At 51.0% G+C, this 17,380-nt stretch overlaps 2 protein-coding genes across 3 annotated transcripts in view; both read right to left on the minus strand.

The window, feature by feature from the left end:
• Nucleotides 1-6,897, minus strand: part of LOC121357308 (epidermal growth factor receptor kinase substrate 8-like protein 2) — a 44,685-nt gene extending 37,788 nt beyond the window's left edge. For both annotated transcript variants that reach the window (XM_041474471.1, XM_041474469.1), the window contains exon 1: nucleotides 6,618-6,897. The gene's annotated coding sequence lies outside the window, so the exon portion shown is untranslated. The remainder of the gene's footprint in view (nucleotides 1-6,617) is intronic.
• A 4,097-nt stretch (nucleotides 6,898-10,994) lies between these two features.
• Nucleotides 10,995-17,220, minus strand: TMEM80 (transmembrane protein 80). The gene is made up of 5 exons (XM_041474468.1): nucleotides 16,802-17,220; nucleotides 14,417-14,533; nucleotides 13,210-13,282; nucleotides 13,016-13,108; nucleotides 10,995-12,098 (listed from the first exon to the last, which is right to left on the minus strand). The coding sequence occupies exons 1-5, from the start codon at nucleotides 17,204-17,206 to the stop codon at nucleotides 11,893-11,895; spliced, it is 894 nt and encodes a 297-aa protein (XP_041330402.1). The 5' UTR covers nucleotides 17,207-17,220; the 3' UTR covers nucleotides 10,995-11,892.
• Nucleotides 17,221-17,380: the final 160 nt, after the last annotated feature.

The following is a 17,380-nucleotide window of genomic DNA, read 5'->3' on the forward strand; positions in this document are numbered from 1 at the left end:
AGCTTTTCTGGCTTTTTTTAAGCTACTGAAACTTTATCAGCCTATTTTTCCAAGCAATAGCAACGCACAGCAAACTTGACAGTCTTGAAGTTATCCCTGAGAGCCTTTCATGCTACTTTTACTCTCCAGCCCTGCATCTTCTGTTGCAAAACAAACAAGGGGGAAAAATCCAAACCAATATTTTCCTTGTGTTTTGACTCTGGCTTGAATGCCAGGTTGGAGTGAGCATGTACCTGGGTGCTGGACTAGAGCCTTCCTTCACCAGCTGGGTTCCCTGCTATGGAAACTCTGCAGGGGCAGCTGGAGATTTCTAAGTTACTCTCTTTGGGAGTCATGGAAACATAGAATAAATAGATAGAATCACAGAATCAGCCCTTTGACTTCAGTGGGTCAAGGTGTCATTTCCATGGTTCAGATGTACCATTCCCCTCCCACAGTTTGGCAGGGTTTCTGTTCTCCTGAACTGAAAAAGGAGTGAATCAGGAATGTGCCTGCCTGCATGACCAGGTCTCAAAGCCATCAGGAGATCAGGCAGAGATGCTGGTGTGCGGGTACCTGGTGGTACAAGACTCCTTCCCCCACCAGCCTGAGGGCATGGACTCTCCTCTCATGGGGAAGTGGATCACGCCTGCTGAAGTCCACATAACTCCAATCAGAGGATTTGTTTGGGTGCAGTCTGGGGGTACCCTCTCCATGTCAGAAATCCTGCCTGTGTCACATATCAGGGGACAGTGCGCAAAACCCTTTTGTGGTCTGTACCTGGACTGAGGAGCCACCCCTACTACCTAGCCTTACTTCCACACCTGCACAGGCTGCCTGGCTACATGTTATTCCTGTTCCTTTTTCAAGGACTTTTGAAAGTCCCATATCTCAGCCCAGAAGCCATGCTGAGAGCACCAGGTACCAAAAACAGGACAAACTGCCTGGCTGTGTGAAAGTCAGAGTTACAGGTTAACCCGCGGGAATGGCCACAGACAAGGCCATTTGCTTCTGCCCCAGAGGAAGACATTAATATCTTCCCAGAGAAAAGAGGTTTTAATTAGTGCTCCCTTCTGCATAGAGCCCAGCTCTCCTCCTCTGTCTCCTCAGCTGAACGCAGCTATAATTAAGAGGCAGCAGTGTCAGGAATGAGAGTAGGCTCCAGCCTATGATTTATTAAGGGATATCGTGGGTGCAAATTACCTTTCTCTCTTCTCCTCTCCCTGGTGTTTTTATGAAGTGAATTTACTGATAAAAGGATTGTCTCAGGCTCAGGCAAATGGACACCTCTGTGTTTATCTCAGCACTAACAGTGAAGTCACTGCTTTGCCTCCATAGAGTCATCACTAAAAGCCTCAAACCTGACTTATCATAATGTCATAAAGTGGTTTGTGTTGGAAAAAAGTTCCATTTCCCTTTATGGAAAATGGACCATGCCCTGTCCCTCCCTTCCACTAGGCCAGGTTGCTCCAAGCCCTGTCCAGACTGGCCTTGAGCACTTCCAAGGATGGGGCAGCCACAGCTTCTCTGGGAAACCTGTGCCAGGGCCTCAGCACCCTTACAGGGTAAAAATTCTTCCCAAAATTTAAAGTAAAGCAAAGCTCCTTCAGCTTAAGGCCATTCCACCTTGTTCTGTCACTCCATGCCCTTGTGAAAAGTGCACAGAGGAGTTTGGAGGACTTGGAAAAATTTTTGTCCATAAGTCACAATTCTGGCTGGCAGCAGTGGTGGGACAAGGATTGGCCCAAGGGAGTCCTGATGGGGGCAATAAGGAATGAGTGACAGACTAGGACAAGCCACTGGCATGTCCACAGCAGTGAGGTAGCTCAGGTTTGGGATTCACCTTGTATTTTCTGGTAAGGGAATCTAGAGCCACCCTCAGCTCTACTTCCAGCTTGTAAGGCATGAAGAGATTCTCAGCTTCCAGGTGATTCCTACTTCTGTCCATCCTGAGCGACAGGAAAGTTAGGTGTAAACAGTCTGGGGGAGGGTGGTGTTGACTCAGCCTGATCCCAATCGCCATCCCACCAGCAACACTACTTCACTTTCTGAATCAGCTGTGGTGCCTGAACTTTGGTTTATTGCCATTTGGATGGGCTGCACTTTACCTTTGTAGGATATAGATCTGGACAAGTTGAGACTGATAAGACAGAAGAAGGGAAAAAAGAAAAAAGGAAGCAGGAAGGACTAAAATTCAAATTATGAAAGCTTTTGGGAGTCAGTGCCCCAACCAGAAACTAAAAATAGGAAAGAATTTTCTGTCCCATCCAAGGCAGTACTGAAAGACCTCAGACCACAAATGTGGAGTGTTTTTGTTCCACCATGGAAAGTTCTGTCTTCACCTGGGGCAAGGCTAGGTTGGAGGCCCCTGAGCTGTGAGGGCTCATTTGTGCCAGACCTGCCCATCACGACAGCCAAGGCTGTTGCAAAATCCCATCCCATTACCTTGAGGGTGCTCAGCTCCTCCATTACAGCTGAAATTGCTGCTAGAAGCTGTGGCAGAGTCCAGGGAGTGGGAAAGGAAAGGTGAATAGGTGGGCTAATGCCCTGACAGGTGAAACCCCAAGTGCGGACTGGATGGGGGAATGGGCCCCTGGCACTGGAGATGAGGATTTGCCACATGTGACATGTGTTTGCCCATCTCAGCAGGACAAGGAGAACCTTTGTGGGAGATGCTGTTGAGAGGGCTTGATTTGGACCCTCCTCTGAAGGTAGGGATGGATGTAAGGGCACAGAGCATCCCAAGCAGGGTCTAGTTCTGGGCTGGAGCAGCCCAGCCTCTGCCACCAGCCTCTTGCCTTGTGAAGGTCCCCAGATCCCACTGTGCCTGCAGGAACAGGCACCTCCAGGCCTCACTTGGTGCTTCCAACCAAATCAGGGCCCCAGCAACTTGTCTGGGCTTCAGTCCCTGTCCCAGGGCAGCTGAGCAGGCAGAGCCAGTGACTCCCCACTTCTTCCCGGGGGTTGGAAGCTTTTGTTCTGTTCCTCAGCAGATCCTCAGTGGCAGTGAGCAGGTTGCAGTAACGCCCTTGGGAGCACTTGGGGACTGGGAACAAGGGCTGGGCTGTCCTGGGGAATTGCAGTTCAGGTGAATGGGAAATATCTGCAAACCGGTCCAGCTCAGCTACACACCCTTCCCTCCCTTCTTAATTGCAATTCCTCCTAATTTATCTGGATTACCAGGAAGTAAAATGCCAGGACTTTTTTGGTTACCCCATGGCATCGTGCATTTCAATTTTGGAGGCGGTACTGTCGCCAGCCCAGGAGAAAGGAAAACTCTCGCTGCCTTGGGAAAAGACAAACCCTTACCTATGTGCAGAGGTGGCCATCTCCTTGTGGGAGCAGCTCTCCCTGTATCCCCTTCCTTTCTCTCTTAACACCTAAATATTTTAGGGATGGGTGACAGCATATTTTTCCCTGAGCCAGACATACCAAACCCACTGCAAGCAGACAGAGATGCTGGTCACAGCCTCCCCACTCCATGAAAATCCTTCTGCACTGCTGCATTCCTAACTATGGTTTTGTGGGCAGGTGGAGATCCAGAGCCAAGCTGTGCTCTCAGGCCTCCTGGGCCTCCTTGGATCTCGCCTCCTGCATCTCTCAGGTGTTGTACAGTGCCTGGTACCATTTCCGATGGTGCAAGAACTCTCCTACAATGCAGTCGGATGAGCAGGGAGGGTTTCTGGAGGTACCACCCTTCCCCTCCCCTGGAATGGGAAACATGAGTACCTCCTGGGCAGGTAGATGGGTATTTCTCTGGGCACCTGCTGTGCCTTGGTCAAACAAGTGGTTCAGGAGGACATGCTGGCAGAGCCAAGTGCTGCTGGATCTGCCAGCAGCCCATGGGAGCTGCCATGCCAGGCAGACACTGAGCTGCTGGTAAAGCTCTAGCAGAGTACAGGAGGTCATCCCTGTCACTCCAGCAAGTCTGTGGACTTTACTTGGCACTTCTGCATGGGGGTCACTAGGCTAGGCTTGAGTACTTTCCAAGAGTGATTGTTTTATTGACAGTGACACCAAACTCACAGGCTAAAGGCCGTGCATTCCTGTCCACCCTGGAGGGAAGGGCAGCATTGCTGACTGCACTTGTCGAAAGGAGTCATGAGCCCTGATCAGCCCCATTCAAGGACTAAAACATTGAGTCTTCTTCAAAACCACAATCCTGCCCTAGCCCAGCACTTCAGAGAGACCATGGCATGGAAGGGAAAAAGCCAAGAGAATGACGGAAAGTGCTCCAAAGCAGCACCCCCGGATCAACCCTCTGGGAATAATACTCCAAGAGTCCCCCACGCACTCAGGACTTATTTCATATGGATGTTTCTCAAGCCCACACAAGCCAACACATTTGTTCTCTCTGTTTCACTCCTTTCTTTTTTGCCACAAGGACTGAAACCTCCCAAGTCCTACAGTGCATTAATGTCTCTTCTGAATCTTTCCTTTCCAGAATGATCCCGTGACCCTGTGAAAAGCATTTTGTTTTCCAGCACATTCCAAGCCATCTCATCCAGGGGCAGATGCCAACAAACTTCTGGCAGGTTTGGCCCTGCAACCATGCCCCAGCAGGGTCTCCTCTCAGGACCTACAGCCTGGTTGAGTGACCAGAGCAGAGCAAGCAGGCCAGGGTTCCTCCTGTACAGCCCTTCCTGTCTCTTCGTGCTCTTGGATGAATCCAGGTAGGCAGCCATGACAATTTGTCACAGCCTGACAAAATGGTGGCTGCTGTGACATCACCACACACAGCATCTGCTCTGAAGTGTCCTTCACAGAATCATCAAGGTTGGAAGAGACCTTTGAGATCATATAGTCCTACCCTCAACCCATCACACTATCCATGGGAGTTGGGTAGATGGAGACCCAGGAGCAACAGCCTGCAGGGCTATTTCAGGCTCAAGGCTGGACTTTGTCACTCTGACTGACGGTGAGTGGTTTGCAGTCAGCAGAGGTGGACGCTGAAGGCACATTCTGTCTGTCCCTGCGATACCTATCCTGTGGCTCAGAAGACATTTCCTCCTGGTGCTGAGAAGCATCCCGGCTGCCCTCCTCTCTCATGGTGTCTGTGCCCACCCTGACATGGGGGGTGATGGCAGAGGGGCAGAAAGCCAAGGACTCAATACTTGTCTTGGCAAACTGCTCCATGGCCCCACGCGAGCAGTGCGTGCACGTCACAGCCATTCTCCAGCGTCACTCACAGCTGCTCCCTTCCCGGGACTTCACCAACAGCCAGCTCAACAATGCTGGTGCCGAACTTTTCCTCAGGTGCCCAAAAACATCCCCTGTTCCTCTAAGCTCTATGTTTATATGACAAACCCACCGTGCCCTGATGAGTACAGCAGAGTAGATCCTGCTCTAGACCACCTGGACAGCTGAGACACAGTTGGAAGAAGGTGAGCTCCTTCCCAAGGCTTCGGCTGTGGAAACCAGCAGCAGGAACAATGCAGACCTGACCACAGTGGATCTGAGCTGTAGCGTTGTCCCAAACACCACTTCAAGCCTTGGTTTTAAACATGGCCAACCAACGACCTTTGCCTCTCACAGACACCTTCCCACAGTGGATCCCAAGTCCCTCTTCCCAGTCCTGTTTTAAAGGGCTCCTTGGTTCAGCACTGCTGCCTGCTCTTTCTGTCTGGGAAGGACTAATTTTCCTTCTTAATCCACTGAAAACTCACAGAGCAAAATGGAGTCAGGAATGTGCTGTTGCCTGTGACATCTGTGGGCAAAACCATGCGTGGGTCCCCGCTGTATCAGCTGGGGGATGAGCCTCTGTCTGTCACTTCTTTACTCAGAAAAAATCCTTTTTTGGGGCACATGCCAGCCAAGTTCTGGCACTCCTGGATGAGCAACTACCAATGGATCTGATCCCTGCTTTTGGAGCAGCCCAGCAACACAAGTGTTAACTCCCTGTTGCCCTAATTACAGCAGGGCAATCACCGGATTTTACTACTGCGCTGTGTCACAGTTATTTCCAGTATTTGAAAATAATGTCAGTCACATCATTTGTCCCTGAGCCTTGTCCTCAGTGGAGTTTGCACCGGCATTTTCCAGGAAAATAAGAGAAAGGGGACGGGAATGCTGTGACTAGTACGTAGATGAAATCTCATCAGGAGGCAGAGCTGTCAGACGAGGGAACAGGGCAGCTCCGAGCTTCCCTCAGTGCTGAAATTGGGCGACAAATCCTGCCAGGATGAGGGGTAGGGAGAGCTGGCCCACCAAGACCGTCAGCTCTTTGAGGGGCCCGGCAGGGAACGGCCTGAAATTCTACACACTTCCCCAAAAGAGGAAACCCCGAGGTTTGCAAACAAACAGCTGCTCAAAACTACGTCTCCAGACTTCATTAGGAACAGAAAAAATGCTTCGTTCTGTGCCAAATGAACATTTTGCTGCCAAGAAAGTGCCACCTACTGGATCTCACCCGGCGGGGAATCACCAGGACGGGAAAAAACCTCAGAAAACACAATGCTGGGAAAAGTACGTTTTTTCATATTTTTTTAACTAAAACAACAGAAAGCTACACTGATAGTTCTCCCAGCCACAACCCCTCTCCAGCCATTCTCCCTCCACAGCAAAATCAGAGAGACTTTTGAAGTGGATAAAAGCTGGGGAGGGGGATGAAGTTTTAGGATTTGCAAAGAGAGACTCACCGGTGCTGAGAAGCGGCTCTAGTCTCCCGCAGTTCGCTCAGCTCCCGTGAGTTCTCTCCCAGTTTTCCGTGCCTTCCTAGTTAAATCCTGCTGCCATTCTCCAGCAGTCAAGCTCCGTGTCCTCCCTGTACAGGCTGTAAGCCCGATGCCCCGAGCGCGGAAGGGAGTGGGAGGCAGAGCCCACCCGGCACCCCGGCCTGGGGGTCCCCGTTGCGTGGCTCCCCGCTGCCCTTTCCTCCCGGTGCCGCTCGCCGCGGGTGTCTGAGAGCAGGTGACAGAGGTTCCTTGGCAGAGGAGAAAGGAGGGGAGGGATGTGGAGGCAGCGAGAGGTGGAGCTGGGACCCGGAGCAACAGGTTACTGTATAACCAGGAGCCGGTGGCCCCGGGAGCGCCGGGGGCTGCTGCAGCCTTCGCCCACTCCCCAGGCAAGGCGACCAAGAACCCAGGAGGGACGTGTTAAACTTCGGGTTTCTTGATCCTAAGAACATTTTGTACCCAATGGGAAGGTTGAAGGTGGCGAGGGGAGGTGAAGGAGTGCTTGGAGCTCAGTTTTCCATCGCCGGCGAGGGGGGAACGTGCTGCCCGACCGCCTTATGGGGGGAACAAGGCACCTTTTGTGCAGCCCAGGGCTCTCCTCAGCGCTGGCTCGCCGCTTGTTTTCCTCCAGCATCGCCCCTGCCTGCTCTCTGTCCCGATGTCTGCGGCAAGGAAAGGTGCTGGGAGACGGAGGGAAAAGGCAAAGCGTTCCTTCTCTCAAATTCCCCAAAGCAATCAGCGGTGTGGAGCAGAGTCCCCTTTGGGGTACCCCCTCTGTGGCACTGTGTTCCTTGGGGTTATGTGGCCATAAAGCCCCTCGTTTTGCCCCAGCTCTTCCATGAAAGACAGTAGGTTTAGATGGGATATTGGGAACAAATTCTTCCCTGTGGGGATGCTGAGGCTCTGGCACAGAGAATGGCTGCCCCATCCCTGGAATTGTTCAAAGCCAGGTTAGACAGGGCTTGGAACAACCTGGGATAGAGGAAAGTGTGCTTGGCAGAGAAGATATCAGCTGGGTCATATCCATGTGTCCATGGCAGGGTGGGATCATTCTGGTTGGCCATTCCTCTCCCAAAACTGAGGCTTTTGAGAGTGTTTTTTATGGATGTGCAGGTGTCTGCAGGCTTCCCCACCATGCCCACGCTGTGTGTTGAACCCCCGCCATGTCCATGTGATGTGAGACCCCGTGTCGCTGGCCCTGGGAGGAAACAGCTGTAACTGCGACACTAGGGAAAGAAACAAGGAAGAGCTTCCCCCTGAAGACAGCGGTCTGGGAGAAGCTCAGACTCCTTAGCTTGACATTTGCTGAGTTCCCCGCTGCTGTGGGTTTCTCTGAGGGGCTTATGCCCAGCGCAGCGCCTGGCCCGGGTCCAAGCGCCGCACGGAGGAGCCGCCCCGGTGAGTTCCTGTGGGAGGAATGCGGCCGGGTGAGCCGGGCGGGCACGGGGAGAGCAGCTCCCTGCCTGACAGCCGGCATTTCGGCAGCTCGGGTTTGACACGACCTCTCCTGCTGCGGGAGAACACGAACCGATACTCGGTGTGACACTCCCACCCAGTGCCTCGTCATCCTCCTCGCCAGGATCCCAGGGATAGATTGTGAAAACACGGCCAGCCCTAGGAAAGGCAGGATTTAGGGAATGCGTGCCGTACCAGGCAGGAGAAGGGATATCAGTCCAACACAAGAGAAATGCAGTGGGAATGTCAGCTGTGCTGGAGCCTGGTGAGCCTCAGCAGACAGAAGGTTTTGTGCAGGAGATTCCTATTCCCTGAAATGCATCACTGGGGTGTTTCAGGAGGACTGCTGGGCTGGGCTGACTTTCCTGGGATGCAAACAGGGAGTTGACAGGATGGTGTTTTAAGGCACTGGTTCCTATCTAGCTCCACATTCACAATGAGGACAGGGCTACTGTGAGCTGCTGTGCCCCACAGCAAATCTCTTAACTGCTCTGCAGAGGCAGCAACTTTTCCTCTGGGCAGGGAAGAAAACCACAGCAGAGCTTATTACACCTTCCCAGCCATCCCACCTGACAGCTGATGCCGGTGGGGGTGGGCCAGAGGCAACTGGAGAATCATGGAATGGTTTGGCAGGAGGGAATCACCCTGTGGTATGGTGGTGGTTCCTGGCATGGCTCCCCAGTGTGGAATCAACTGAGTGCATGTCCCCAGCCTCCCTCCATCACTGGAGCACCAGGCCACTCCAGAGGGACATCATAAAGTCATGGACCCATAACACCCTATCTCCCAGTATCTCCAATTTGGAAATCCTGGGAGGTTGACTTGCCTCTCGGGATCAGCCTTTTAAATCAGGTTGGCGGCAGACACCCCTGTGATGGCTCGAGAACAAAGACTTGTCGAGTAAACACCACCCAAACCCAGCTCCTCAAAATATGTGTTCCTCTAAATTTTTAATGCTGTTTGCTTCCAACTTGCTTGTCCTGTTTCAGAAGGGCTGGGCCTCGTAATTAAAAGCTCCAGCGATTGTATGTCTGGCAAATGTCATCAATGGCTTCACTATGTGTGCCCTGCTTCTCCAAGCTGTGGGATTGGTTTGGAAAGGAGCTCCTGGTTAGGGAAACTCTGAAGCTGATTCACTTTGAGTCTTTTTACCACCTCAGCATCGAGAGGTGCCACCATGGAATCAGGGACACGAATACAATGACAATTCCCATTGAAAGCCTGGAAATAATTGGGATGAAGGAGTTGTCTGAAGCTTCCAGGTTTCATCCTTCATCATGGAGCACAGGGCTGTCAGCAGCAGCAGGACCTCACGAAAGAGTCCATGGACAATTTTATCTGGAATTGGAAAACTGAAACCAGAGCTGTCCTGCCCTTGTGAGAATGCAAGTCCAGGTTGGTGCCAGCTGACCCCGGCAGGCTCTGACAGCCAGCCATGGCTCTGAGCAGTTGCAGCCTTCAGGTCCTGCCCTGAAATGAGCCAAAAAAATCGTGTTTGTTATCCTGTGTGCATATTTACCCCATGCCTCACTATCACCAAGTACTGGCACTCTCTGCTGATCCTTGTTTTTCACCTGGGTGATGGGAAGGGCGCAAAGGGTTCACCATGTTTTATAATTCATATTTTGTGTTTATTTTGTTTGTGGTGATCACTCAAGAAGGTGAAGCACACGGGTTGTGACTTAACATTAACCTGTGTGACCCTGTTTGCTGTATCACCTGCATTTAGGTAAAAATTCCACTTTGCAATATTCCCTTTAGAACCTGTCAGTTGTTCTGTGGGCAGCCCTTCGTGTAAGGCAGGTGCAAACACCAGGAAAAGTTTGTGCTTTTTTTGATGCCCATCCAGGAAGAGTTTTGCTTGTGTCCTTTGATCGTTAATGGGGCAGGGACAGCTCGGTATGTTGGTCACTCCTTGGAACAAGCATGTGATGGCACATTCCATCATGCCAAGCAAATCTGGGAGGACAAATAGGTGGGGGCTCCATTCAGGCAGATTAAGCACAGAAACATTTGGTCGTTCCATTTCCTGGGTGCTCCTTAGCCCCAGTTCTGCTGCTGTGATGTTTCTGTGGGAGCAGCAAGGATGAACCTACAGCTGTGCCCTGGCTTAGCAGGACCTGTCCAAGGGGATTTGTGCCAGTGGGTACTCTGATTGTGACTGTCAGGTGGTGTAATGTGGACAGAACTTGCTGTTACCTGGCCTGGGAGCAGAAAGGTTAGGGTTGGATGGGACTTAAAACCTCATCTCCTTCTATCCCCCTGCCAAGGGCAGGGACACCTTCCACTAGACCATGTTGCTGCAAGTCCCATTCAATCTGGCCTTGGACACTTCCAGGGATCCAGGGGCAGCCACAGCTTCTCTGGGCAAACCTGTGCCAGGGCCTCAGCCCCTCTGAGTCACAAATTTCTTGCTAGTATCTCATCCAAACCAATCCTCTTTTGGCTTGACACCACTCCCCCTTGTCTTGTCACTACATGCCCTTGTGAAAGGTCCCTCTCCTTCTTGTAAGCCCCCTTTAGGTATTGGAATCCTTAAGGTTGGAAAAGCTTTCTGTGATGATCAAGTTCAACCACTGAACGACTGAGGGATGAAACTGGGCCCTTCCACAGAACTTCTGTGTATTTTGTCCCTTTCTACCTCCACCAGAAAGCAAAAACCATCAGGGCTGAGGTGCCCCAGGCATGCACCCTACAATTTTCAGCCCCTGATGATTGCAAATTAGTTCAGACCTTCACAGGGCAGGAGAAGGGGCTATAGACAGCAGCAGGATCAGGATCAGAAGAGGCTTCCACACACATCCAGGCTTGCCCAAGTATTCCTTTGGATGACTTAGCTGGAGCCCAAGATCTGAACAAGATGCTCTGCATTTCAAACACTCCTTAGATCTAAACCATTATTTATTTGAATGAATAAATAAATACAAAAATATGAAATTCTGAATAGAAAATAGGCTTCTTCAAAAAACCAGGAACTCCCAAAGCTTTCCATTAACACATATTTTTGAGACAGTAAAAAATTCTGCACTTGCACCAGTTAGAAGTTAAGACAGACTTGAATATAGTAATTTTTGCAAAATAGTATAAATAAGCACATTTAACACTGAATAGAAATAAAACTGCCAACATTCTGTTGGACTTTTAAACAGGACAGAAGGGAGAACAAATGGTGAATGGTTTTGTTCATTTTAAAGCCATCCTGTCTGACCAAACTTCCCCTCACGTAGTAAGAACTGGCTGCCAAACCTTGCGGCTTGGCTCTCCAGGTATGCACAAAACCCAGTTCCACTCTCCCCCACTGGGATACATCAGGTTCTGCCCTACTAAAGTCAGGGAAATTACCACTGAGGTCTGGAAACACAAATGAGAGCAGCAGAGCAGCTGTGCCCTCAAACACGGATGTGTGCGTGGCAAGGCACAAGTGAGCCCTGGCCTGATTCATTTCTGTGTCACTTGGGCTGCATGTTGCTCCTGTGCCATGAAAATGCCACCATGCCAGCAGCACTGCCTCCTATCCTGTGTTGGGAATGGATATTCAGTACTGACCCCTGGTGAATGCCAGAGTGTTAAGTGTTTTGTGATTCATCCCTTGCCTTTGCCCATAAATAACACAATGGTGGACAGCATCACACAGCTCCTGGGCAGGACATCTACGTCCCCAAAACTTCTCATTTAAACAGAGAGAAGCTTTACAGGGTTTTTATATACACAGGGATTCAGCAGTGGAAATGAAGCCCCACTCTCAGAGAAGAAATGTGTGGCAGGCGTGTGGGAAGGGCCGGGCTCAGCTGACAAAGGCAGCGATGGCCGTGACCTTGAGCCCCGACTCGAGCCCGTAGGCCGAGAGCAGCACGGCGTTGAGGAGCACATCTGCCCACAGCACGTAGGTCTGCCACAGCAGCAGGTACACACACAGCAGCACGCTGCCCACCGTGAGCCCCAGGCTCACCCCCAGCGGCGCCTCTGCTTCTGTCAGGTTACCCTTGAAACCTGAAAGGAAACAGAAACCAAAAGTCCAATTTGTTCTGACAACAGCTCAAGCTGTAACTCGAGAATATTCCTGCTTAAAAAATGCCCTGGTTCTGATTTTGCTCTTACTGAGTCCTAAAAAAGCTCAAAATAGATTGAAATACCAGCCTGAATCAAAGCTCTGCCAGCAATCAAACAACAAGCCCAACACCAATGGACAATCCATTTCAAAACAGGAAAACTAACCAAAGTTAATCTAAGCAAGTTCATCAGTTGATAATCACAGCCAGGGCACCTCTTCTTATCACAGAGAATCACTTCTGAAGTTGCATTCTTCTGAGCACTCAGCTTCAACCATCAAACTCTTCCTGAGCCCCCCAGCCCCACACTCAACCTCGGTGTCCTCGGCACACTCCTGGAGTCCAATCCTCATTTTCAAGTTTTATTCCCTTCTAATCTATTCCTGTTTCAGACGACTGGCACCTTCTCTCTTCCTTGCAGCTTATTTCCAAGCTCAGCTCAGTAGATTTTGGTGTTAAACTATATTAGAGTTGAAATCCACCTCTTTATTCATGGATCTCATGGATCAGGCTCCAAGCAAATACAGAGAGCTTTAAAGCAGCGGAATAAATCCAACCCCAAAGCCACTCAGATTGATTCAAGGGCCCCACTCCACATAAATGTCTTGGGAATATTGAGCAGATTTTAATAGTGATTTGGGTTTTTTAAAAATTGGACTTGAAGAAGTTTTAGCAAGCTCTGGACAAGGTCAGGAGGTCCTTCCCGCCCTCCTGCCTTAGTGAAAAGAAGGTGTTGGTGCTTGCAGGTGTCCTCAGGAGTGAAAGGAAAGGTGTAGGGGTCTCCAAATATCTGCTCAACTGACAGAAATTATTCATGTTTACAGATTACATTCCAGCTGCACTGATAACGTGACCTACCCAAGTACAATCGAGGCACTTCCAGAATGGCCATAAGGAAAAGCACAGCAAGATCAGGAGCCAAAAAATCATCTGGATAACTGAAAACCTGACCTGGAGAATAAACCAGAGTAAATAAAGCAGGAAGACACAGCAGGACAAAACCCAGCTGTGCATAAGCACAGCCTGCTCTGGGGACAATACCTGCAACTTACTTTTGTAAATAATCATTGCAAGAGTTGCCAAGAAGTAGAAGATGTAATAAACCCCATTTACATAGAGCAGGATCTGTAAGGGAAGCGATGACAGCTGAGAACTGTTGTTAAGGATTTCTCAAAGCAATGAGGTGGGATCTATTCCATAAAATCACCATTTCCCAGTAACCCCAAAATACACTGCACTCCCTCTTTATACTGAATGGTCCAGCTATGCCTGGCTGTGGGGAGGGTTCAGGAAGGAACTTGAGGCTGTGAACATCACGGCCTGGGATAAAAGCTTGCTGTTTCAGGTTTGGCTTTAGTTCCCTTTTTAAGGAATTTTATTTGGACTGTAGTGGGGCATCCGTTAGCCTGAGGAAGTGGGGGGGATGCATGTGTACATTGCCCCAGACTACTTCTACACTTCTTAGTCAGGATTAAGGAAGTTGACAGAGTTGGCAAACTCCATCAGACTTGTGTTTGGAGAAGAGGTGGCTCTGTGCAGCAGCCAGGCCTTGCTCCTGCCCATAGCATGGAAATGCTTTGCTCTATACTCCATACCTGTCTGAGCTCAGCTTTGAGATGCAAATTCCTAAGAAACAGCCTTAATTCACTCCCCTCTCTCCACCAGCCTTTTTCAAATCCTACAAATATCTCCAAGCAGAGATTTCATCCCAGGCATCTCTTACAGGAACTGCCCATCCCGCTTCTAAACCCACCCACGCACCATGGATGGATTCCAGTTCCCAGAGCAGCTCATTTTATTAACATAGAACCAGGTTTTGGGGTTTTTCCAGTTGAAGGAAGGTGGAGCAAAAAATTACTAGATAGGTTCTAAGCATGGAAATCTCCAGAGCCAAGGGTGTCTCCTCCTTGGAGGTTACTTGGATCTTGGCAGGAGTAAAGGTGGGGTAACTTACTGTAAGAGAGGAGGAAGTTACTACTGAGGGCTGCTTTTACTACCCCTTGTCAGCTGTGTCAGCTGTCTGTGAGCTGTGATGCAGGGGGTGTGTCCACCAGTCCATAAATGCAATTTTTAATCTCCTTTCCTAAGAAAATGGGTTAAATCATGACTGCAGGGGGGCTAAAGGGGTTTCTGCAGGAGTAGGAGCCCATAAGGAGCAAATCCCAGCTAAACCTGCACCAAACATCTTCCACTGCAAGCAACGTGGTCCCAGTTGTGCTTCCTGTGGATGACACTGACAGAAAATTCAGGAGCACAGACCCAGCACTGTGCAGAGTTACTGGACAGAAGATAGGAATCCACTTGAGGCAGTCTTCTCCAGGAGTCTTGCATGGAGGGAGCAGTGGTACAGAAAGGATACAATCTCTGATGTTCTTCCTTTCCATGGAGAAGGAGAAAATAAAGAGAAGAAAATATGTATAAATCCAGAAACATTCTAACAATGATACCTAAATTCTGGGAGAAATTTCTTTTTTCATCTCCCAGGAACATTTATTGTTTTCCAGATAGTGGACTTCAGGTTCCAAAAATAACCTTTTCAACTAGATGAAGCATCAAATAATTTGGGGAAAATCCCTACTGGGAAAAGCCACTTTCAATGAGGAACTTCAGGCTCTTTCAAAGCCTGAAGGAGTGCACAGGCATTATCCAGAACTTGTTCATCCTGTCCTTTCCTAGCAGATGACACTTCATCCCCTCTAACTATGCAGGAAGGAGGTGAATATGGGATCCATTTGGTTGTAAATTGTGAGAAAGTTTGTGGAGAACACAGGGCTCCCGGGTTTCTCTAAATACCATCCCTCCAAATGCCATCCCTCCAAACCAGTTCCCTTCACAAAGTCATTCCACATCCAACCTCAGTGTGTTCTGACAGCCCACAGAAATCAAGCCAAGTATTTCCAATGATCCAACCAACACATTTCATTTTTTTCCCTTATTGTTTTCTGCAAAAATCACATAAAATTCTCCTGCAACATGGAGGCACCAACTACTAAAGCACCTGTTGAGTTCCTCATTAATATTCTTGGCCTCTCTGGGACACACGAGGAATTGCACAGTCGGGATTTCTGTTCCAGGGAGAGTAAAACCTGTGAAAGGCCATTTCATCTGTCTCCTCAGGGACAGCTCGTCATTGTCACAGCGCCATCTTATCCCTGGATTCCTGAGCTCAACGTCCTCTTCACCTCAGAGTTTATGCATTTAGGCCCAAATTAATTCCCTCCTAACTCCAGGCAGCTAATTGAGGTGTCCAGTTTGGGAACACAGTGGGAATAGGCGCATGATTTTAGGTGATTCATGTGTCCCTGATCTGAAATGTCTCCTGGACCTGATCCTCTCCTCTCAGCTCTCTGTACAGGGACTGGGGGCTCCCAGCACTCATCCTGTCACTTAGGAGTGACAGCACAAGGGGGAATTGCTTTGATATTGGGAAGAAATCCTTCCCTGTGAGGGTGCTGAGGCCCTGGCGCAGGGTGCCCAGGGAAGCTGTGGCTGCCCCATCCCTGGCAGAGTAGGCTGGATGAGGCTTGGAGCAGCCTGGGATAGTGGAAGGAGTCCCTGCCCAGGGCAGGGGGTGGATGAGCTTCAAGGTCTCTTCCAACCCAAACCATTCCAGCATTCCATGATTCCATGTTCATTCAATATCCAAAACTGCAGCTACACCACTGATGCCGAATTGTATGATAGTCAGAGCCATGGAATTCCCACAGGGATGTCTGACTGAATTCCCTCAGGGCAGTTCCCCAACTTTACATCTGGACTCTTCTTTCCTTAATGCTCTCCTAGGAGAGGGCAGTGAGCCTCCTGCAGCTGCTCCAGGCCGGGACGGCAGCCACAGTTCCTGAGGATGTGCTGCCTCCCTCAGAGCGAGCGGGACATTTCACAGGGACAGCCCTGGAACCCCAGAGCACACCAAGAGGGATTATTAAACCGCCTGAATATATCATTTCAGTGCTTTACCCAACAAAATCTTGGTTATCTACCCAGGCTGGTGCTGATTTTAGAGTGAGTGACACTGAGAATGGGGATGTGAGGTGGAACATGCCCCATTTTCTAACAAAATGGTTTAATTTTTTAACATAAAACTTTATTAAATGCAGCAAATGTGGTTAGCATCGCCCAGAGCACCTCACTGCACACGTTTGGGATTAGGATTTTTTTCTGTTCGAATTCGACAAAATTCGACAAAAATTTTCTCAGCCACCTTCGTCTGCCTAGCCAGGGCAGAAATTTACCGTTTTGGAAGAAAACTTTGGCCTCTGTGAAAGAGTTGAAAATTAGTGATTTTAACCACACTAAGGATGAAATTTTTCCCCTCTGAATCCCAGCAGTTCCTAAACTGAAGCAAAGATCTGGATTTTCACGAGGCGTCTCTCGGCCTCAGGAAAGCGTCTTTCCTGGGCCCAAAGTGCTCCTCAGCCCGCACATGCGCCAAGGCCCTGCTCACGGCGCCAGCGGCATCTCCTCCGCGTGTCGCGATTGTCGCGATATGCCAACGGGGCTGCGCTCCACCTCGGCCCCGCCTCGCCTCGCACTAGTCGTGTCCCCCCGCGAGAGGTCACCGCTGGCACGGTGGGAGACAGCCGCCCCGGTGCCCCGGAAAGGGCTGTCGTGCCGCCGCCGTGTTGCTATCGCGACACCGCTCACCTCGGCTCGGTACCGCCATCTTGACGCCCCCGCCCCGCCCGCCGGTTCTCCGCCGTCCCGGCAGCCCGCGCGCGGCCACTCGCCCCGCCCACCCGCCTTCGGGCGCGATCGGAGCGTTCGGCCCGGTTCGGTCGCTTTCGGGCGGATTCGGGCGCTGCCCGTTCGGGCGTCTCCGTTCGGGCCGGCGAGCGGAGCTCGGGCGCGATCGGAGACGACTCGGCACACATCGGCGCTCCTCGCTACCGCCTTCGGCTGAGATCGGACACGGCTCGAGCGCGCTCGGGACTCTTCGCCTCGCCGGGCCGCAGCGCTCGGGGACTCGGCCGCGTTCGGGCGGGCTCGGGTCTCACCCGATCCGTCAGGTACCGCTTCGGGCCGCGCCCCGCGGACTCGGCCGCGCCCCATTGGCCAGCCGGCAGGGAGCGCGCGCGCCGGCCGCCTTCGCACGGGGCCCGAGCGGCTCGGGCCGCTTCGGGCCTCATCGGAACTCGGTCGAAAGGCCCCGAACACGCTCGTCAGCGGTCGGGCAAGCTCGGCGGCGCTCGGCTCGCCGGTCCCCCCTGCCCGCAGGACCCCCCC

The sequence above is a fragment of the Pyrgilauda ruficollis genome, unplaced genomic scaffold (genome assembly GCF_017590135.1).
Source record: "Pyrgilauda ruficollis isolate IOZ18807 unplaced genomic scaffold, ASM1759013v1 scaffold322, whole genome shotgun sequence".
In the NCBI taxonomy this organism is placed as follows: domain Eukaryota; kingdom Metazoa; phylum Chordata; class Aves; order Passeriformes; family Passeridae; genus Pyrgilauda; species Pyrgilauda ruficollis.